Source organism: Cricetulus griseus, chromosome 5 (genome assembly GCF_003668045.3).
Source record: "Cricetulus griseus strain 17A/GY chromosome 5, alternate assembly CriGri-PICRH-1.0, whole genome shotgun sequence".
In the NCBI taxonomy this organism is placed as follows: Eukaryota; Metazoa; Chordata; class Mammalia; order Rodentia; family Cricetidae; genus Cricetulus; species Cricetulus griseus.
Genome location: NC_048598.1, coordinates 130,488,241 through 130,512,024, shown reverse-complemented (window position 1 = coordinate 130,512,024; position 23,784 = coordinate 130,488,241). Strand labels below are relative to the sequence as shown.

The 23,784-nt window shown below is 33.3% G+C and overlaps 1 protein-coding gene across 1 annotated transcript in view; it reads right to left on the bottom strand.

Moving 5' to 3' along the window:
- Positions 1-2,147: 2,147 nt before the first annotated feature.
- The window catches only part of CUNH14orf39 (chromosome unknown C14orf39 homolog), a 33,495-nt gene continuing 11,858 nt past the window's right edge, over positions 2,148-23,784 (bottom strand). Inside the window, exons 9-17 of the mRNA XM_027418664.2 lie at positions 23,163-23,287; positions 22,078-22,154; positions 18,258-18,343; positions 17,825-17,871; positions 14,640-14,701; positions 13,096-13,280; positions 10,713-10,848; positions 6,565-6,622; positions 2,148-2,347 (exon numbers count right to left, since the gene is read on the bottom strand). Coding sequence (XP_027274465.1) covers positions 2,148-2,347; positions 6,565-6,622; positions 10,713-10,848; positions 13,096-13,280; positions 14,640-14,701; positions 17,825-17,871; positions 18,258-18,343; positions 22,078-22,154; positions 23,163-23,287 — 976 coding nt within the window. The remainder of the gene's footprint in view (positions 2,348-6,564; positions 6,623-10,712; positions 10,849-13,095; positions 13,281-14,639; positions 14,702-17,824; positions 17,872-18,257; positions 18,344-22,077; positions 22,155-23,162; positions 23,288-23,784) is intronic.

Below are 23,784 nucleotides of genomic sequence, written 5' to 3'. Positions count from 1 at the left end.
GTCACATTCACACCAATTACCCTGTCTTGAAAAACTTTTATTTTTTTTCCCCAAGACAGGGTTTCTTTGTGTAACAGTCCTGACTGTTCTGGAACTTGCTTTGTAGACCTGCCTGGCCTTGAACTCACTGAGATCTGCCTGCCTCTGCCTCCTGAGTGCTGGGATTAATGGCATGCACCACCACTCCTGGTGAAAAACTCTAATTTCTAAAAAATATTTTTAGAAAAAATGGATTTCCATTCATGACTGGTTAGTTTTGTACTTAGTCAAAGAATGTTATATAACTATACAACCCTACATTTTAAATTAAGTATATAGTTTAGGTCTGCATAGACAGCACGGTGGTTGAGGTCACTGGTTGCTCTTTCAGAGGACCTGGGTTCAATTTCCAGCACCCACATGATGGCTCACAACCATCTGTAACTCCAGTCCCAGGGAAATCTGACACCCTCTTCTAACTTTTGCAGGCACCATACATAGTACACATAGTGACATATATGCCAGCAAACATTCATACAAAATAAATATTTTGAAATACATAGTCTAAAGTGGTCTTAAATTCTATCATTAGTTAGACCAACCTCCTGAAGTCTAAACTGTGACATGCCATGGACCAGACAGACTTTTACTCAAATTTTGTCATGTATGTTGAGAATAATTCCATACACATGCACCAAAATATAGATTTTTTTCCAGACAGGGTTTCTCTGTGGCTTTGGAGGCCGTCCTGGAACTAGCTCTTGTAGACCAGGCTGGTCTCGAACTCACAGAGATCCACCTGCCTCTGCCTCCCGAGTGCTGGGATTAAAGGCGTGTGCCACCAATGCCTGGCTTAAGAAACAATTTTTTGCTCATATAACAGGGACTTTTTGGGGGGCAGTGGTGTCCAAGCTTGAAACATCTTGCAAATGGCTTTAGAAAGCATTTGAGTTTTAAATAATGACTAGTGGTGAGGATTCCCACAAAGACTTCTTGTTGGCAGCAAGAAGAAACCAAGCGGGTATTCTCTGAAGTTTGATCAGATATATGGAAAAAAGTGAAGGCTTAAAAATATGTCAGCAATTACAAATCAAAATACAGAATAATACTCTTTATTACTGGATAACTCAATTAAAAAAGCACATAAAGATATTAAGCAACGCATATAATTTCATCAAACTTTATATAGCTTAATTAAGCTATATCTAATTGACAAATATGGAATATAAAGTAAAACATGAAGTACAAATATGAAACAAATATAAATATAAAAACTAAACATGTTAATATGAAATGTTCCTTGTTGAAGATGGAAAACAGAATTTTTTTATTCTTCAAAAAAGGTTTAACCGAAGCCAGGACAACCAGAGCTATAACAATACAATTTTCAGATATTAGTCTTTCTTTCACTTTTCCCTTTTTTTTTTTTTTTTTGGTTTTTTTCAAGACAGGTTTCTCTGTATTGTTTTGGAGGTTGTCCTGGAACTCACTCTGTAGACCAAGTTGGCCACGAACTCACAGAGATCTACTTGCCTCTGTCTCTCGAGTTCTGGGTTTAAAGGCATGTGCCAGCAACACTTGGCTGACTTTTCACTTTCTTAAAGACATAGTAACATAATTAACAAAATTAGAATTTTACTGTTGTTGCATTTAGAAGAAAATAACATAAATTTTTACTGTCATTGACATTAATTTTTTAAGATTACTATCAGAATTCCATTCTGCATCTTGTAACAATGAAGCATTTATAAAACCCAGTGATTCCAAGACTTTTAATTACTAAATATTAATTTTGCACAGTTATCATTAAAAGGTCTTCTGATCATTTGGAGGCATTCTTGTTATTATCGAAATAACTAAAATACTACCAAACTAAAACATAAATCCCAGGGATAAATGGACTTAATATTATAAAAAAATTAATGGAAAAAGTACCTAAGTCTCTAAGATAGAAGGACTGTCTGATAGGCTTACAAAATCAAAAATCAAAATAAATAATGATTAGTTAATGTCACAAACAAAAATAAAATATTCAATACTTACATAACTTCAATCAAATAATTCAACTGTAGTAACCAATTTCTAGATTAATGGATAATACAGATTTTAATGATAATATAGATTTTTCTCTATTATTAAAGAACATTAAGTAGTTCAAAAATAATAATTCAAAAAAACATAAATTGTGTTTTATCTTGTGAGGATGAAAAATCTTTTGAGGAAGAGGAAGTTACTGTATTTTGATCCTGTTCAAAAGAAAATGGAAAACTAAAGTCATCTTTTCCAGCTCCAAATGTTTGAGTTGAAGAGTCTGAGGGAAAGGAAAATGTGAAGGTATCTTCTCCTTCTGATTTCCCAAATAAGTTTCCTGAAGAATATAAATATTAAAATATTGTATTCATGTTATATAAAAGTTAATCTACTAGATTACAGAGTACTGCATACAATAAACAGATGAACATTGAATCACTTCTCTATTTAGCAGATACTTAAATGTATTCTTCATACACACAAGACATTGTCTTTGGTACTATGGAAAGGTACACTCTCACTTAAGCCCTACTTACAAATAATTTAATTCAAGTGTGTAAATAACTATACATAACAGGAAGTAGGGGAAGACATCTCAAAAAGAGAATAGAACATAGGCTCAGAAACAGGTGTGCATAGGAAATAGTAGGGTAACGTAAATCTATTCAACTTAGCAGGATGTCCAAAAAGTTAATAAAGTATTAAATAAGAATTAATGAAGATGAGTTTGCAGAGACTACTGAATGCCTCACTGTAGAATGTAGGAATAAATACATAACAAGAAACCATTAAGTATTTTCGAGTACAGATAGAACATAACTTAAACTGCTTTATAAAGTTACTTTGGAAAACATGTACAGAATGGTTATAAAGGAGCATCTAGAAGTAGGGATAACTAAAGGGGAAAATATATTATCAAGCTATTATTTATTAAGTAATTATACAATATTTTTATAGCAGTGTTCAAAACCTTTGACAAATCTGTGAAAAGTTTTCCACAGCTTTGAAAGAAAATTTATAAATCAAACTTCATGTATAGATTTGCTTTATTTCAATTTCCATTCATTATTCATTATTTAAAAGTGAAAGCAAAAATATTTTTCAGTATTTTTAAAATCAAATATTATTCAACAATTCAAAATCTCAGCAATACAGAGGCTTATTTGAAACAAGTGGCATAAAGCAACCAATGTCAAATGTGCTGGCTAGCAGGGTGAACTGATTAGCAGATATTTGTGCTCCCCACTCCCCTTTTCTATTTTATTCTTTACTAACTATACTTTTCATTTCATAACATTAAGACTTAGACAAGAATATACAAACTCAGAAAGAAATAAAGCCTGGAATTTCTCTTTCACAAATGAGTTTTATTTTCTTTTTAATTTAAGAAGTTCCTATGAAGTCTTCATAAAATTTCTAAGCATTCTATAAATAAAAGTCTATCACTGTATAAGGCAGTATTTTAGGTGCTCTGAGAAATTCAAAGGTAAATATAAAAAACCCTTGCCTTCAAAGTTCCAAAGGATGTTTTATATCCATTCATAGATACTTAATGATATTATGTAGAATATAAACATTGTTTTAAAAATAAGAGGTTCAGAAAACCGAAGGAGAGATTTTTTTGGGGGGTATGAAAGGTAGAAGGTGGAAATAGAGGTTTTATGAAAAAGAAATCAGTCTTTAAACATAAAGATGGAAGTTGAAGGTTGTAAGAAACAAGCAGGTAAAAATGTCTGGGTATATTTGAGATATGCTCTTCAGTCTAACCAAAGTAAATTAAAAATTTAAAATTTAAAGCTCTTTTTAAAGAGCTTCAATGTTACACTGGAGTTAAAATTTAGAAAAGTAGGAAGATGACACATAAATGACAGTCAATGAGAGCCACTTCCACTTATGTATCTGACTATGGCAGATGGTATAGTCAACATTATGCATAGAGAACATGAAGCTGTGATCTATAGGTAAGCTGAGAAGAAGAAAAGATCAATTAAGATTTCACTGTAATATCCCATGTAAATGGCTATAAATCAGAAACACAATGCTCTCAGAAAAAAAATAGAAACAGTAGTATTTTTTCAAAAAAAAGAACTGATAAAACTTGATGACTAGTTGAGTTTAGTCATAACAACAGAGAAAAGCTAAAATTATCAATGATGCTCTGAATCTTGACAAGCAGAAAAATGGAGATACCATTAGGGATATCAGAAGAATAGCTTTTATTTCAGATATACTGTTTTTAATGTCAAAAGATACCTTACTTAAAAAGAGCTTATCACTAGCCAGTCAGAAATAAGGGCCCAGAGTTTGGGAAAAAAGTTGGAGCAACCACCAGTTTTCATTTGAATTATTTTAATCATACTAATGATTATTTATTAATTATTTAATGCATGCTAATTATCTCCCTGCATGCATTTATACAGTGTTTTCTCCATATATCAATTCGCACTAATCCATCAAACAAACAAACAAAAAAGCCTGTCTGATGGGGGAAGTGCTTCGGTGTATGTTTGTTTTATTCTGGTAACTGTATGGAGGTGTGGGTTCGTATCTCACTTCTGACACCATTCTGTAACAATAAATCTTTACTCCATCCGCTTGAGCCCTGCCACCATGTGGGCGATTTCTGCCAGGCCACCCGAGTTATACCCACTGCCATGTTAAGGTTCCAAATAACACACAGAGACTTATATTAGGTACAAATGCTGCTTGGCCAATGACTAGGATTGCTCATCTGCTAGCTCAGTCTTAATTATCATAAATCTATATATTTTGTAAGAATTATCTTATCTAGGATGCCTTCTGCTGGCGCCCTCGCTTGCCGGTGGATCACATGGCAACTCTAGAGCAGAGACCAGGAGGAAGAGAGAAGGGGATGACTTCCTTCTTGCCCTTGCTTATATATGTGTCTCCCTGCTATGTCACTTCCTGCCTGGATCACCACTTCTTTACTACATTTCCCAGAATCCTCGTTGACTCCTAGTCCCTTGCTGCCTCATTAGCTAAACAGTATTTTATCATCCAATAAGACAAACATACATAGAAGCACTTCCCCCATCACCTGTCAGATCATTTCAGTCAGTTGCTCAAAACCCTCTGGCAGCTTCTTATTTCAATTACAAGACAATCCAAAGATTTTAATGATCAAAAGGTTGCACATGACTTGTTCCTTCTTATACTTCTGATTTATTTTTCTGCACTATTCTCCTTTCTCTCCATTTTAATTGTACAATTTACCTGCATTTCACTGAACATACCAAGCATGTTACCCTGTCAAGACATTTCACTCTTTGCCTAGAATACTTTTTCCAGCAGCTACTACCTCCATCTCCTTCATGTCTGTGTTAAAATGTCTTTCCATGATGTGTTTCTGAATGCCCTTGTGGCACAGCAACCATTTTTGTAAATCAAGAATTTCCTAGACTTCTTATTCTGGTTTATTTTCCGTCCTAGTATTTGTGATCAATAATAAGGGTTAACTCAAGACATGGCTGAGTCAGGCCCACATGAAAGGATGACTTAAGAGATTTACTTCTCACGATACCATATTCTTAGAAAATACAGGATCAGGGCAATGTAGACTGTTGTACCAGCCAACAGTGTTGTGTAAAAATACACCTCAATTAGAGAAGCTATGATTTAGCATACAGGTCTTCAGTCTCATGACTAGAGTGGGATAAATGACTGGTGGGACACAAATAGTGTAGCTTTTGTGTATCAAGATCACCTGCATGCATGTGTCTTGTCCATAGCAGCATGACATGTTCCATGTGGATGAGGCAGAAAAAGAAATCTTATTACTTGAGTAGCTGGCAGGCTTTCAATCAGACAAAAGACACTGTATGTACTGTTATCTCTTATTTAGCATCCTTCTACAAAGTAGCTATATTAAAATTATAATATGAATCTGACTACTACTTCAAGCCTACAAATTATTTGGTGCATTAATATAGTGTACATTGATATTTGTCTGTCTTCTGTCTTTCCCAACAGAACACAAGTCCTATAAGCATCTTGAATTCTTGTCTACTGTTCTTTAACCAAAGCAAAAAGCAGTCCCTTTAACAAATGGAATACACATACATATACAAATACGACTAATCAAAGAATAAAAGAAGAAAGGCTACCCAATAAAAAATATGCACCAGAAAGATAGAAGATAATTTTTTTCCAAAAAGATTGGAATAGTTAATATTAAGTTATTAAAATGGACTAAATATGATAACAAATGCAAGACACACATGATGTTTGGTAACTGAGAAGTCAGTAGTAATACAGGAGGAGACAAGTGTTGGCAAGTTGTGAAAGATGTTTAAGTGCAGAAAAAGTGAAAAAGGAAGAGGGAGAAAGGGCAGGAGGATGGGAAAGAAGATCAGAACAGTCACTGACTGCTTTCTGTGTGATGAGATTGCAGCACTATCTCCTAGTTAACGCTGTCTAGAAATAAGTAGTTTTAAATAAATACAAAATTTGTCTAAAAAATCAATTGGAGGTAAACCAAGCACCATGGAGAAGAAATAACATGTATTTATATGTAGAAAATTTCAAATCACTTACCAATTTCTTCTTGTGATGAAGGCGGATTTAGGTTTCCTGCAGAGTAATGTTCATTAAACTGGAAAACAATGTCCATTAACTATTACTTGTGAAATCAAAAGAACAATGCATAAAGCATTTATATTTGACACTACAGTCTGTACTTTTAGCATATAATATTAGAATAGATATGACAGTAACTTTCTACATAATATATGACAAGACTCTGGGCTCGGGATGTAGCTCAGTTAGAGCCCTTATTTATCATACATGAGGTTCTTGGTTCAATCTCTAGCACTGGATGGATAAATTTGTCATTTAATTATATTGAAACAAGGATTGGTCTGGAGGGCAATACTCAGTGGTAGAGTGCCTTGTCTATAGCATTCCTGAGGCCTAGGGTTGGATTCCTAGCACTGCAATAAATAAATAAATAAATAAATAAATAAATAAATAAAGCTTAAAACTTGATTATAGCAATATATAAAATATTTACACTCAGAGAATCATCCCACTATTTCTTCTGAACACTTCATGGTTAATCTCTAAATTCAATTTAATTCATCTGTTAAGTTTTATTGGTGTAATGTAGTATAAGTTCCTAATTTATTCTTAAAGCTAATGGTTCCAACTTTATCAAATTCTAAATTCTTGGTTTCAAGATTTTCTAGCCTATACCACTGATTATTGGATCAATCCTTATACCTTTATAATACCATTTGAATGCACTCAAGTTTATATAGTCCTATGCATTTAGTTATTATATGTGTGCATGTGTAGGTGCACATGTGCCATGTCGTGTATGTGGAGATCAGAGAACAACTTGTGGGAATAGGGTCTCTCTTTCCACCATGTGGGCCCCAGGTCAAAGAAAGCATCAGGCTTTAAATTCATTGTTGAGCCATTTCACCCACTATTTTAATGTGTAGAATGAGTTTGTTTCACCAATTTATTTTACAATACTTATGACTTATATCCTCTTAATTTCTAATAGAGGTAAGTGGTCTTTTTTTTTTCTTTTTTCTTTTTGACAGTCTACTTACGAGTTGGTTAGTCTTGTTAATCATTTTCAAAGACATAACTTTGGCTTTCTTAATTTTCTGGATTTTTTCAGCTCACTGATTTCTAGTGTTTCTTATTTCTTCATTCACTTAGTATTTGCTTTGCTTTGTTGTTCTTTTTATATCTTTTCAAAAGAAAACCAAAGATCATTAATTTTAGACCATTCTTTTTCTATTATTTATCTTAATAACTGAATTATTTAACTACCTTCTTTGCTCTGGTTGTGTTATCATTCTACAATTTTGAATGCTGAATTCTCATAGTAAGCAATTTCAAAATCTTTTCTGATTTCTCTCATAATTATTTTCATGCCTCACAGCCTAAATGTTTAGGATTTTTCTACGTATCTTACAAGTTCCAATTTAATTTCACTGTGGTCAGAGAACACACTCTGATTCCAATACTTTTATATTTATAAAGATTCATTTAATGAACCAAAACACAGTCTACCTTATAATTATACCATCAGAGATTGAGAACTTAAGAGTTTTGGACATGGTGTTCATCAAGGTCAATGAGACCAAAGAGACTGATTATATCATTCAGATCTTACATGTTTATTATGTTGTCTAATTTTAACAACTGCTGAGAAAAGGGAGTATAAAACCTCCATAGTTGGGTATCTATTTACCCCCTATGCAAATTTGATTACTCAATTTATCTAATTAACTAATTAATTTCATTATGTGGAATTGAACCCAAGGCATTGTAAAGGCTAGGCAAACACTCCACCACTAAGCTCAGTAACATAGCTCTATGTTACATGTTGTAAATCTGTCACTAGACATAAAACCATATTTGTGAATGTTGTATCTTCCTTATAAGTTGAACTTTTTAAAATAAATTATTTACTTCTAGCAATGTCTTTATCATGAAGGTACACAAGTGATATGGCCTTCTTAGACTTAGAATTTTCATGAAATATAGTTTTACATCTATTAATTTTCAACCTATCATCACCTTATATTGACATATGTCTCTCTCTCTTTTTTTTTTCTTTTCTTCAGTTTTTCAAGACAGAGTTTCTCTGTGTAGCCCTGGCTGTCCTGGAACTCATTCTATAGACCAAACTGTCCTCAAGCTCAGAGATCCTCCTGCCTCTGCTTCTGAGTGCTGGGATTAAAGATATGTACCACCACCACAGCCTTTATGCTTTCTTATTCAATTCCTTCTTTATTGTCTCCTTTTGGGCTAAATACTTGTTTAGAATTTCATTCTATTATGAGTTCTACTTTTGAGCATTTTCTTGATAATTCATCATGATGTTTGTCCTAAGAAATGTATTAACTGGGCTGTCTCCTTCCCCAACTCACTAAAACAAAACGAAATGAAACAAAAATTAAAAATACACTGTTTTCCAGGATTTCTTTTTGTTGCTGTTGGTTTGTTTTTATTTTTAGAGACAGGATTTCTCTGTGTACATGTGTATGTCCTGGAACTTACTCTATAGACAAGGCTGGCCTCAAACTCAAAGATTCACCTGCTTTGGCTGCCCAAGTGCCAGGATTAAAGGTGTGCGCTACCACCACACAGCTAATTTTTCAAGATCTCAATTATGTTATGATTACATTTAAATTGCATTAAAAGAAATAGATTTTCATAATATTTCTTCCAATGTAAATACCTCATGTATTTATGTGTTCAATAATTTTTCAGTGGTTTTATAGTTTTCTTTATTCAAAATGTCTATACTTCCTACTAAAGTTACATATATTTAAGTTCATGCTACTATTGTAAAAAAAATTTAGCTCTTGTGATCTGTTTTTTCATGTCTAGACATTCCTTTTAGATATTACTTGTTTATGAAATAAATGTATAAATTTATAACAACAAAGCTAAACACATTAAATACTATAAAATGTATAATACCATAGCTTGTATTTGTAATTTTTAAATTTAATATATTGTAACAAAAATTTAAGCCACATAAAAGCTAGATATGGTTATTTAAATGAGCAATAACAAGAAAATATTTATATTTGTGCTATATAGTATTAGTAAGTGGTACTTCTAAAAATACTTTATGTGTATAAACTCATTTAATATTCATAAACTCTATGGCAGCCACTATCATTATTTCTATTTTACAGATTAGGAAATTAAATTATTTGTATCAACTTCATACACTCCACATGTCCAAATATTGAATAGGAGTCCATGTCTAATTTTAACTACTATATTTTATTATATATTCCTATTAAATCTTGAGTTAATATTGGCTTTAATTACTAAATTTAGAAGTGAACAGTTTATAGTGATTGCATCACTTAATAGTAACACTGGTGCAAATTCTTCAGGTCTTTTAAAATTTACTAATGAAAGTGTTGCCATGAACATACATAACTGAAAACACTAATATAACACAATAGTATTATGGATTAAATGAGAATATGTAGTTTATTTTCACCCTGAAAATGTATACAATTAGTTGTAAAACCAAATTCATTTTACTCTGCCTTTAACTATAATTTAGATTACCCCTATCTTAAGGTTTTGTTTTTCTTTTTATTTACTTTGATTTGGATGCTGGAAATCAAGCTCAGGACCTCATGAATGATAGGCAAGCACTCGACCATATGAGCCATATCCCAGTCAGAGGTTTTCTCTCTTAAGATTTATTTTTATTGACATGTATTTCTGTGTGTATGTGTGTGGGTTCCATGTATGTACAGATGCTCTTGGAGGCTGGCAGAGACTGTTAGCTCCCCGGAACTGGAGTTTCAGGTGGTTATGAACAGCCTGACATAGGTGCTAGAAACTGAACTCAGGTCCTCTGAAGGGCAGCAAGTGATCTTAACTGCTCAATCATCTCTCTGGCCTCAAGATTTTCTTTTAATAAAAAATATGAATATGGGTTGTCTGAAGTTAAGAATGAAAAGGTAATAGGGATTTTTTTCTATACTATTAATATTCAGAACCATTTTCCATGCTGGAGGTGGAACCCAGATCTCAAGGAAACTAGTCAAGCACTATACCACTGAGTTATATCCATAGCATTTTTTAAAAAAGTTGCCTATGTAAATATTCAGTCCCAAGAAAGTTTGGTACTAAAGAACTAAAACTGCTTAAAGCTCTGATGTACAATTTTTAGAAATAAATCACTTTACCTGATCTGATGAGATTTCTGAATCAGATACAGAAGAATCAAATAAATTTAGTCCGGGCGATCTAGAAGTATAACTCATAAGAAATGAAAATCCAGGAGGATCCTTTTGTTTTTGTCCTTCAGGTACATTTCTAGTTCTGTTACAGAAAGATTTAAAAATCACCAAAATGTTATAAATGTATTACTAAACAATGCAGGCTGGGAATCACTATAAGCAATAACATACAAGTAAGAATTTATAAAGTAAGGTTGGAGGTGGGTTCTAAAGTGACAAATTTATCGAGAAAGGATAGTTTGAGTAGGGAATATAAAAATCAATCCTGAGATAATAACTGAATTCTTACTGAGAAATGTTATCAGCACTATTCTAGATACATATAAAAGCAATTTACTTCTTGAAACAATCCATCAAAACAAAGTATTGTTATTATCACTTTCATTTTACAGCAAGTAATTTTTGAAGTTTAGAAATGTTAAGTGATTTGCTTAAAAGAATAGCGAGTGCCAAAGTTGAAATTTAGATTGGAGAATTCACATTCAAATTACAAGCTCTCATCTCTGACAGTGTCTTCAAGATCTTGAAAACTAGTCACAAGGCATGTTTTACAGAGTTTTATGTAAGAGAAGATAAACTATAAATGATCTGGAATAAATAATTAAACAAGACAATATACAATATAAAGCCAGAATGGTCTGAGTTTAAAATCTCAACTTTATGCCAGGCAGTGGTGGCACATGCCTTTAACCACAGAACTCAGGAGGCAGAGGCAGGTAGATCTCTGAGTTCTAGATCAGCCTGGTCTACAAAGTGAGTTCCAGGACAGCCAGAGCTATACAGAGATACCCTGTCTCAGAACAAAACAAAACAAAACAAAAAACTCAACTTTAACACTGACTGGTTGTATTACCTATGGTTCTGTTTCCTCATCTATAAAATAAAAATAATAGTGTACCAATGATTCAGAAAGTTGTTATTAAAATAAAAGAAACAATAATATAAAGTGCCCAAAAGTTGCTTTTACAAAGAGCTCTATAAAGTGTTTTTGTTTTTGTTTTGTTTGTTGGTTGGTTGCTTTTCTAAGACAAGGCCTCACTATGTATCCCTGGCTGTCCTGGAACTCACTCTATAGACCAGGCTGGCCTCCAAATCAGAGATCCACCTGCCTCTGCCTCCCAAGTTCTGGGATTACAGGTGTATACCACCACCAGGCTTATAAAGTGTTTTGTTTTTTTTTTTTAAAGTTTGGAGTGTAGCTCTGGCCAGTGTGTACTTAGCATGAGTGAAGCCTCTGGTTCACTCCCAAGTCCCCCCTAACTGTATTATGTATGTGTGTATATATACATCTATCTCTCTCTATATATATATCCATTTATAATCATATATATATACATTAAATATATGTCTGACAATACTGTCACAATGCTTTCTATGATCATAAATGAATCACATACCTTTACAGATCATAATGTTCTCACCCACAGAGTTTTAACATATAATAACATTCACAATTTTAGGATTTGATGCTAAGTTCTATTCTGAATACATTTTGCTTGAGTCAAAAGCATGGCATTCATACATAAAATTCTTATTAGCAATTTAAAATACATAAGTAGAACACAGGTAAGAGACACCTGATGAAGCAAAATCTGATTTAGGTCTAATAGGAACTTAGGATGCAGTGTTAAGGAACAGACTGAAGTGAGCCCAAAGACTAAGTGCAGCAATGCCTTCTTGGCTGCAAACCCTCTATCGGTGGTTTCCAATGTTGTGTATTTATATTAGAGTCACTTCAGTCTTAAGAAATGGGGATATAGCCAGGAGGTGGTGGTGCACGCCTTTAATCCCAGCACTTGGGAAGCAGAGGCAGGCGGATCTCTGTGAGTTCAGAGCCAGTCTGGTCTACAGAGGGAGTTCCAGGACAGGCTTCAAAGCCATACAGAAAAACCCTGTCTCAAAAAAACGAACAAAAAAATGGGAATTCTTGCTTCAGACACTAGACATATGGAAAACTGTCGAAACATTACTCAATAAGTAGTTTACAACTACTATATGTATCAGTACTTCTTAAGCTTGATTTTTTAATTTTGTAAAGTTTGAAATCTACATATTGTTACACTGGATACCCAGGATCTATATCATCTTCACTTTAACAACAAACCCCAAACAAACTAAAAACGTGGAGCAGAGTCCATGAAACAAGAATGGCAGAACAATAATAACTGTACAAATGGGTGCATGGGTACATAGTCTCTCCCTTGTTTTCATGACTGAAATATTAAAACTTTTCAAGTTCTAATTAAGTAGATATTTTACTACTCCTATAAGTTACTTGTATAACTCAATGTATAAATAAGTCAAGTAGAATTATTAATAAAAATCCTACATTTCAAAGAAGGGGCTTTTAGGGAACTGCAGTTTCTCCACAGATTGAGGTGTCTTCACAGCTTCCAGAGATCTTAGAAATACAGGAGTTTCAGGAATGTGTGGAAAATTCTCAGTCCTTTCTTCTTCTTCTTCTTCAGCCCTATTATTTTCTACTGACTTTCCAAAGTGTTCTATGTACATGGCCTGCAGATGGGAAGCAACAGAACACTTTTCACAATGACAATTATTACTTAGTAAAAGAACATCCGTATAATGCATAAGGTATGATGCATCACTTTAACCTGTTATCACTTCATAGATAAGGAAACATAGACATGGTGACACATATACTCAAAAATAGAAAACCAGTTATTTTGTCAGAAAAGTCTTCTTTTCTTCCCAGCCTCATCTCTTGTATCTTTACACGAAAAAAGTAAATGATAACCAAAATTACTAAAATCGAAGGAAAATACTGAGGAGTGGTTGCTCTTTTAAAATTTCCACATTATATTCTGCTAACTCCTTGAAAAGGAAATTTGCTTTTAAGCAATTTTATTTATTGCTTTATGCTATAATCTGGACCTGTGTTGAAAGCTTAATCCCAGACTGGCATTACTGGGAAGTAGTGAGGAGTCTAGGAAGTAGGGTCTAGGAGTTCTTTAGATCATGGTGGGTGATATGCTCTGAAGGAGACTGTGAGGTCTTTTCTTTAAAAACAATTCCGGGCCATAGACGAGGGGTTTGACTCTATTTTTCACTTCCATCATGATATCTGCACTACTACTGGCCAAAAGCAATGAGATCAACTAATAATGAACTCGCAGACTACAAACTATAATAAATCTCTCTTCATAAGTTATCCCAGGTAACTGTGCTTTAAGGCAAATATGAACAATTGCCTACTTTGCTTTGGTATGTTTTGCCATTATAATTTTATACCACTTTAAAGGTTGAGAACCTGAATACTAACTTTTCCTTTATCTCATTTTTGTACACACACACACACACACACACAGAGAGAAAGAGGGAGATTGAGAGAGATATTTATCATATATGGTTATAACAAATCCTATTACAGAAACAATTTGGGTCTGTATAAAAACTATAATGTGTTCATTACCTGTATTTTCTTCACAGTAAAATACTGCTTCATCATTTCTCATTTTAACCACTTATACCTTAATCTGCATCTGTCATCATTAAAGCAGTCCACTATACTATATTATCAAGATACTTTCATGGCAACCACTGGTCTTGAATTGACATAACAAATCATTCAATCATGCCAAACAAAATTATTTTCTTCAATCATGAATTGGTTTCGATCTCGACATGTATCATTACCTATGAGTGACAACTTTTTGGTAATTGCTCATATAAATTTTTGTGGACTTTTTTAACCTAAAAAATAAAATTTCTAGCTTCCTAAAACCTGACTTCTAAGCTCATAACATCTTACATAAATACTTTTAATTATAATAAATCTAAAATTTAAATAGGCACAGAATTTTGTTTAAATTATGATGCTTTGCTTAGAAACTGAAGACCTAACCTATGGCTTACCTGTGGAGTACATTTTGATTCTCTTAGTTGTTTTAGTGTCTCTTTATTTCCACATTCAGCATCTATTTGTTATACAAGAATAAACGACTCCATTTATGCAATTTCATTATGAAATTAAACAGTTTACTTTAGATGTAAGAAACATTTTGTAAGTATCTATTTACAAAAGTGGCAAGTTCATATGGTTTTCTCAATACATACATATAAAACATAAAATATAACAGTTAAAAGTTTAACTGAATTATCAGAGGACATCCACGTAACCATCACCCAGGCTAAAAAAAAATTCATGAACACTCCAAAAGGGTCATGTTTTCCTATGTCCTCTTCCCCAAAGATATCCCTATCCCAACTTCAGTGACAATTTCCTAGTATGTTTTAACCACCTTCACCTTCCTTTTCTGCTTTAAAATGTCATGCTAATGTATGCATATATCTAATGTCTCTCTCTTTGGCATATGCTTGTGCAATTCCTCCACATCACTATGTATAGACATAGTATTCTCATTACTGGCATAAAAATTCCATATATCGATGTATTCTACAACAAATGGGTAATTGAAACAATATAATGGCATTCTTTTACATATATTCTGTATTTCTATTTCTCTATGTATATATCTAAGGTGTAATTATGAGACACAGAGTATATGTATCTCCCAATATTAAGTCTCAAACTTTTCCAAAATGGCTATATCAATTTTGGCTGAGGTAACTAGCCATTGTAAAAATCATGAAATTTCAAAAATTAGCTCTAACTTAGGTGGTTTCAATATACAGTAATCTATTAATTACAGTTCATATCATTTGCTTATGAAAGTCCCTATTGCTTAACACTCTCATGAGTATTAATATTCATAGGGTATAATATCTCAGTGTACCTTTACAGTTCCATTATTGCTTAAGCACCATTTCACGTTCACCTGCCAGAAAAGCTTCTTTTCAAAGTATCAATTTACATTTCTATTTTCCAAGTTTTAATTTTTTGTCTTTGCATATGTGTCTGAGTAAATATTCACATATATGTGAGTGTGTGTGTGTGCACATGTGGAAATCAGAAGGCAGTGTTGACTCTCAATCACTGCCTTTAATCTTGTTTGAGAGAGGGTTTCTTATTTGTAGCTGGCCTACAAATTTCCAGGGACTGTCCTGTCACCACCTTCCATCTCACTGAAATTACAGACACATGTTAGTGCTTTATGTGAGTTCTAGGGATCTGAACTGAGGTGCTCACACTTGTATACCAAGTGCTTTACCTACTAAGCCACCCCAAGCCTGTATTCTGACATATTCTAATTGAGCCGCCTGCTTTTATCTGCTTGATTTGTAAAAGTTCTTTACACTTTGTGGAATTACTCTTTGGGCAGTTTTATGTATTAGAAATCCATCACCTCCTTCTGGCCTCTGTGGACACCTGAACTCATGTGCATATACCCACACTCTGACACACACATATACAAATTTTTTTTATATTTTATTTATTTATTATGTATACAACATTATGCTTCCATGTATTTCTGCACACCACAAGAGGGCACCCGATCTCATAACGGATGGTTGTGAGCCACCATGTGGTTGCTGGGAATTGAACTCAGGACCTCTGGAAGAGCAGTCAGCACTCTTAACCTCTGAGCCATCTCTCCAGCCCCACATATACAAAATTAAAAATAAATCAAAGGTAAATAAATCTTTAAAGATTTTAGAATCTATCTCCTGAAAGCTTTGTACCTGTTGCCTCTTGCATTTAAATCACAACTAATACTTTTTAGCACATATTAATTTCCTCAAATTATAGATTTAGGGATTGTTGAAAGTCTTTGTTTTTTCTAAAATTATTACATTATTTTATAATTACAATAATTATTCTTGAGTATGAAGCCTCATTACACCAGCTTAACACAGGTAGGATGATGCCAATTATATATATTTCCCAACATCTCTATGTCAAAGGTGCATTGTTCTTAAGAGATTAGCTATTCCTTCGTGTCTAATACAATCAGCTTAGCTTATGAAGAGGATTATACACAGCTGGAGCAGATCACAAGAACAGGAAGGCATAATGTTTTTTCTCTTAGGAGAAAGTAAAGAGAGTATTAAGTTTTATAGGATACATATGTTGTTTCAGCTGAACCAGAAATATTTTAGGGATTTATTTTTATTTATAGGTATATATTTAAGTGAATGTAGGCCATATGTGTACCAGCCTAAGGAAGCCAGAAGAGGTTAACAGATACCCTAGAATTGGCATTATAGGTAGTTGTAAGTTGTCATCGTGGGTACCAGGAACTGAATTGAATCCTCTGGAAGAGCTGATGTACTCTTAACCACTGAGTGGTCTCTCCACCCCCAATTTACTTTTATGTAAGCGTAATACAGAGAATGCTACTCATTAATAGGTTACCAAAATATACATGTATATGCACATGGTATACAATATACAAACATATATTCATATGTATATGCTTTAGTAATTATACACACACACACACACACACACACACACACACACACATATGTATATATACACATCCATATACAGATAATTTGGAAAACATCTGTATGCTATAGTTCCAACAGTTAAGTTAATCTTGGGGAAATAAACTCATACATGTATCGTCTGACCTTTCTATGATGTTCAGTCAAAGAAAATAGTCTAAGCAGCAAAAATTAATATAAAATAATATAGGAGGCATTATTTATAGTAGCAAAAAAAACTGGAAATGAGAAGATATTCAACATAACAGAATAGCTGAAATCTGCTATATTCATTCAGTGGAACACTATGCAGTCATTACAAATAAAATTACTGATATGAAGAATAACCTCATTTCATTATTTTTTAATGTAAAGACTGTGTATTATTGAGTATGGAACTGGGATATAAATTACATATCTTGCGTAATTCAAATTATACACAAAATGTACCTGTGTATTAGAAAAAAAGACTATGAGACTACATATCATGATTATTATGTCAGTTATGTCTGGTTAGTGATATTTTGTTTCCTTTATGTTTTTCTGTTTTCCAAATTTTCTACAAGGCAATGTATTCATTTTATTTTCTGATAAAAAAGTACTCTTAAACCACATATATGTTCATTAACCAGACATGAAAACATTCAGATTTTATTTAGTATAAAAAATGATAAAATTTGTTATTTAGGAAATACATTAATAGTAAATACCTGTATGTCCTTTTTCAATCCATTGACTGTAATTTGATTGATTCAGTCTAAAATGCAACAAATAATTTTTATTATTTCAGAGGCAATATTTGCAAATCATCTCAGAGAGGATAATGTTTCTTTTCTTTGGAGGAGGCAGTGCTAGGAACTGAATGCAGACAAATACACTAGTGCTAAACCACACCCCAACCCTTTGGACATCTTATTTTTTTAAACATTTATTTATTTATTTATTTATTTATTTATTTATGTGTACAGTATTCTGTCTGCATGTATGCCTCCAGGCCAGAAGAGGGTACCAGATCTCATTATGGATGGTTGTAAGCCAATATGCGGGTGCTGGGAATTGAACTCAGCACCTCTGGAAGAGCAGTCAGTGCTCTTAACCTCTGAGCTATCTCTCCAGCCCACATTTTCTTATTTTAAAAATTACCTGAATTGCATAAAACCTTGTGAATTTTTAACAGCTGTAACATGTGAACTTTTTGAGCAACTATCCATACCAGAGTCATTAAATATCTGAAAGAAAGAAATTAGGCATTAGATTTCGTATTTAAAATAACAATCATGTATCATAGCTATGCTGGGGTCTCTAATCACATTAGCATCTCATTCTTATCATCAACACCATTATCAACATTTATAACTACATACATTAACTGGAATAACTACATAGGAAACACAAAGGCAAATCTACTAAGAAACCAAAAGGTTTAGGATCTTACATAATTTGATGTTTTTGACAAGTATGGTTAACTATTTGTGGTATTCCTACATTTAAGGTAAATTATAAAAAATCTTATCTTATTCATATTCACTAACCAAATGTTAGATATTATTATTTATTGACTACCTCATTTCTATATCCTTTTTAAAAACATATATGAAGTGATACAAATGTTCTGAGATCAATGGTAACAGTTGTGCAACCTGTATGCTAAAAATCGTTGAACTTATACTTTTAAATAGTAAATTTTATGAATGTGAATTATGCCTCAAAGAAATACATTTCACTTTTTAAGCACAAAGTGAGTGAAGTTTTTGATTGTTGGCAGTCCTTGGAGAATCCTCTTATGGTTCTTTAAAAATCTCTCTCAGTTGGACATAGCAGCACAGGCCTTTAGCCTCAGGAGGCAGAGGCAGGTGGATCTCTTGTTCCACCAGTCCTTCTACAGAGTTTTCCAGGACAGCCAGAACTACACAGAGAAACCCAATCTCAAGACAAACAAACAAAAAGTCTCTCTTGGAAGGGACAGAAATAGCTCAGTAGATAAAGGTACTGGTTGCCAAGCCTGATGACTTGAATCTGATCCCTGGAACTGACATGGTCAAAGATAGAACTGACTCCTGAAACTCATCCTCTGATCTTCACATGTGCACACACACAGTAAGTAGCACACACATACATAGAACTGGAAAGATGGCTCCATGGTTAAGACTGACCTGGGTTCGATTCACAGCACCCACTTTGTGGCTTACATACTCATGTGGCAGATCATATAGTCTGTTACTCCAGTTCTGAGAGACTGGGCACTAAAATGTTTTACTACTGTGTAAATGCAATGAATTATATTAATAGATTTTTCTAATTTTCAAAGGTCATTGCATTTCCTAGAGATGGCCATGATTATTATTCTATTAACGTTATACTAACAAATTTACTTTGAGATTTTTACAGTCATGATCATTCTTCAAACTGATTACATAAATTATTTTTTCTGTGTCTTTGCTATCAAATGGGTCTTCTGTGATAATTCTCCAAATAGTCTCAATTTTTCTGTATTTAGAATTGTTTAAAGAAATTTAACCCAGTGGAGGAACACTTTTGTTGTCAGGAAACATGTAAGAATATATGGAGATATTTATAATTGTCATTAACTTAGAAGTAGGGTGTTACTGGCCTCTACCCACAATAAATAATTTGTCCAGTCAAAAAATTTCAGTAGCAGCTGAGCATAGTGGTGCAAGCCACTATGTGGTCCTAGCACTTAGGAGGCAGAGGCAGGTGGATCTCTGAGTTCGAGGCCAGACTGGCCTACAGAGTGAACTGCAGGAGAGCCAGAGCTACACAGAGAAATCCTGCCTAAAAAAATAAAATGTCAGTAAATATCAGTAGCATCAAGACTGAGCAGTCTTAATGCAATCCTGAAAGCTTCCTGACTTCACCCAAGAACCTGAGTCTAGGTATACATGCTGAGAGGAGGAAGGGAGAGGGGTAACAACAGCTCTTAGAGATTGGATTGATTTTGCCTGGGAGACTATATACTTGTGTTTTTCTTTTATTTACTTTTAAGCCTGTTTATAACTTAAATTGTCCAAGAGAAATATCCATCTGACCCCAAATCTAGTGGTAAAAAGTCTTACATAGTATTCTCTCAGTATGTTTAAAAATATTATCTTCCATATTTAGGATAATCTTCTGTTTATCCACAATAAACACACTTATTCTACCTTTTGTCTCCCTTGTTTTGGGGGGAGAAGGGCTATTTAAACTTCTGGCATTTTACTGATATTTAAAGTACATTAGCTTTCAATCAGATTCATCAATCCAACATTTTAATATCACTAGTTTTTGTTTTTCTGTTTACTAATCTCTATTATGTGAATTTTGTTCTCTTGAATGTTTAAGTAGAAATACTTGATATTTAAATTTTTCCCTTTATAATGTTTGTTTTTAAATATACATTTTGCTCTGAGAACCAATTTGTTTCATGTTTTATACTATTTTGCTAAATCTTATAAATTGTTGATTAATCTTATAAATCTTATAAATATGTTGATTTCTTCTGTAATCCCCCAAATAATTTAGAAATATGTAAATTTCTTTTCCCTTGGCAGTTAGTTTTCCCAGGAAAGGGCTTTTTTTTTCTCCCCAAGACAGGTCTTACCCTATAGCCACCTTGCTATGTAGATCAAACTGGCCTTAAAACTCACAGAGATCTGTTCGCCGCTGTTTTGTAAGTGTTGCAATTAAAGGAATTTACCACTGTAGTGAAAATGGTTGTTTTTGTTTGAATTCTATTTTTCATTATGACAAGACAGCAATTATTTAGAATTAGTAAAGATAAGGAGTGTGTGTATGTGTGTGTGTGTGTGTGTGTGTGGTCATGCAGGCCTATAATCCCAGCACTTATGAGGCAGAGGCAAGAGGAAATTGAATTTGAGGCCAGTCTACACTATATCTTAAGACCCCCATCTCTCTGTCTCTGTCTCTTTCTCTGTCTCTGCCCAGGGGCTAGTATGGCTTTTGGTAAGTGCACTTGCTTTTGGTAAGTGCACTTGCTATGCATATGAGGACCTGAGTTTGAATTTTCAGTACCCTCATAAAAGTCAGGCATGGGAGGCTGGGACAGTCAGGTCAAAGGAGCTCAATGGACAGCCAGCTATCTGAAATATCAAGCTTCACATTCAGTGAGAGACCTTGTTTCAATGGAATAAAGCAGAGTGATGAACACCTCATTGTTGTAGTTCATAGGTCTTATTGCTAGATAGGAACATTATTTGCTTTTCTCCCTTTGCAGCTTAAATAGCATCTTTGAATACTAAGAGAACTAATTTTCAGCAAGGAGACTTCCAGGTCAGATCCAGCTCAATTCTTCCATGTCCTGTACTGGAAATGTATGGTATTTTCAGTAATAGGGTCTTGAACCTTTAATCTCTGGGGGTCAACCAAGAGCAACAGCAACAACCTATATTGTTACAGGAGTCACATTTTTTCTCTTTATAAATTAATTGTCTCTGGGCCTGTTTGTGCATGCCTTTCATCCCAGCACTCAGGATGCAGAGGCAGTCAGAGCATTGTGAGTTCAAGGCCAGCCTGGCTTATATAGAGAGCTCCAGGACAGCAAAGGCTGTTACACAAAGAAACCCTGTGTCAAAAAACCAGGAAAAAAAGTTAATTGTCTCTTGTATTTTGTTAGTGACAGAAATCCCTATGAAACAGTGCTTACAGCCTGTACAATCAGTACTGTAGTGAAGGATTTAGCAGATATTTCCCAAAAGTTCTGGTCTACTAACTACCAGGCTTGGTATTTAAAAAAAATATTTTATATGAATTTTGTCACATGGTGGAAGTTTATATTGAATGTCATATTGAAACTCTTAAATGCTTTATACCATAAGGTAACAGTATTGGCTAATTTAATATGTACATGTATGTATACACAAGCATACATATACATTCTTGTAGCCTATCTACATTTATTATCTCATTCAATGCAAATACTTATGCTATTAAAAACAGAAATACATACCTGTGAATCATTTTCTTTTTGTTTCAGATCACTACTAGCAAACTTTGAGTGACTGACTGAATTTGCTTCTGTTTTATCTAGATTAAATGTTACATCAAATTAATTCTGAAGACAAAACCAAACATAATCTCAAACCCATTGCCTCATATATGTGAAGCTCACACTCTGCCACTGAGCTACACACCCAGCCCTAGCCCTTATCTCTCCAACATTTAATCACATTTTAGACTTTGGAAAATCAAGTTTATAAGAATATTTAACTTATATTTTTGGTTGTGACCCTAGCCTTTAACAGCTGAGCCATTTGGATGTGATTTAAAAAGAAAATGAAAATCAAATGGAAATAAACCTATTCTGTGGTAACTTAAAAAAAAAAAGAGTATTTAACTTACAATATGAAATTATTTCAAACCTTTTAATTTACTACTATACACTAGTTGTTACAATAATCATGAATGTGAAGTGAAAAAATGGCTAAGTGAAAAAACTACTTTCTTAAAATTGGTTACTAAGGGCTGGAGAGATGACTCAGAGGTTAAGAGCACTGGCTGTTCTTCCAGAGGTCCTGAGTTCAATTCCCAGCAACCACATGGTGGCTCACAACCATCCCTTATGAGATATGGTGCCCTTTTCTGGTGTGCAGATATACATGGAAGCAGAATGTTGTATACATAATAAATAAATAAAATCTTTAAAAAATTGACTACTAAAGACAGAGTAGTGATATTAATGAAAAAATTAAAACAGTATAGTCAAAGTAATACAATGTGATTAATCTGCAGACCCTTGAATTAAATCCAATTTAAACATTTCAATGACCAGCACTATATTACAATAGCTATTTCTTTACTGTATAGCTGCTAGACATCCCCTTCTGACATTTGTGCTACCAGACTGTAACACTTTTAAAAACATTGCACAATGATTTCCTTCTCAAAAATGAAAGAGTTACAATGATACTTTCTCATGCGTACAGGTCTTTAATATTGTTTGTCATTTTTTACACCAAGTGATAACTAAAATTACTTTTCATTTCCTCTCTGTCAAGAAAAATAAGGTTTCTGAATGATAAACAAATGCTGTACCTGTAACTCTTGGTTCTGAAGAATGCATCTTTATTAGTCTTCCAAATTTCTGAGACTCATAAGGTGGTAACAACTGGCTACTTTGAGAGGATCTATTCAGTACATGCTCATCTTTTTCAAAAATTCTGAAGACAAGAGTTTACATTCACTATTAGCTAAGGAAAAATTAAAATTTAAACCCAGAATGGATATGTAGATACTATATAGTTAAAACTTTTCATTTTTGTAGATCATGATACTGGGCTTGCAGAGCATTTAACAGATTTTATCACAGAATTAAATTACTTGGTAGTAAGTAGTGCCAATACCATTCTAATTAAGTCCAACGCTCTAATCTGTGTACCTCACTCTTCCTTTTAAACATAACTATTTTTTTAAAAAAACTAAAACCATTTTATACTTTTTTTCCATTTTATATTTTCATTATAAATAACGTGTTTTAGATTTCAGAGTACTTTAAATTTTTAAAAGATTTATTTAGAAACAAATCAACTATCATTATACAGAAATTATTAAAGCAATATTATAGTAATAAATGTGTCTTTTAACCTTTTTAGTATAAGAATAACGTCCCAGTTTTTTCTAAATCAAATGAGTATAAACACTATCAAAAATACATATT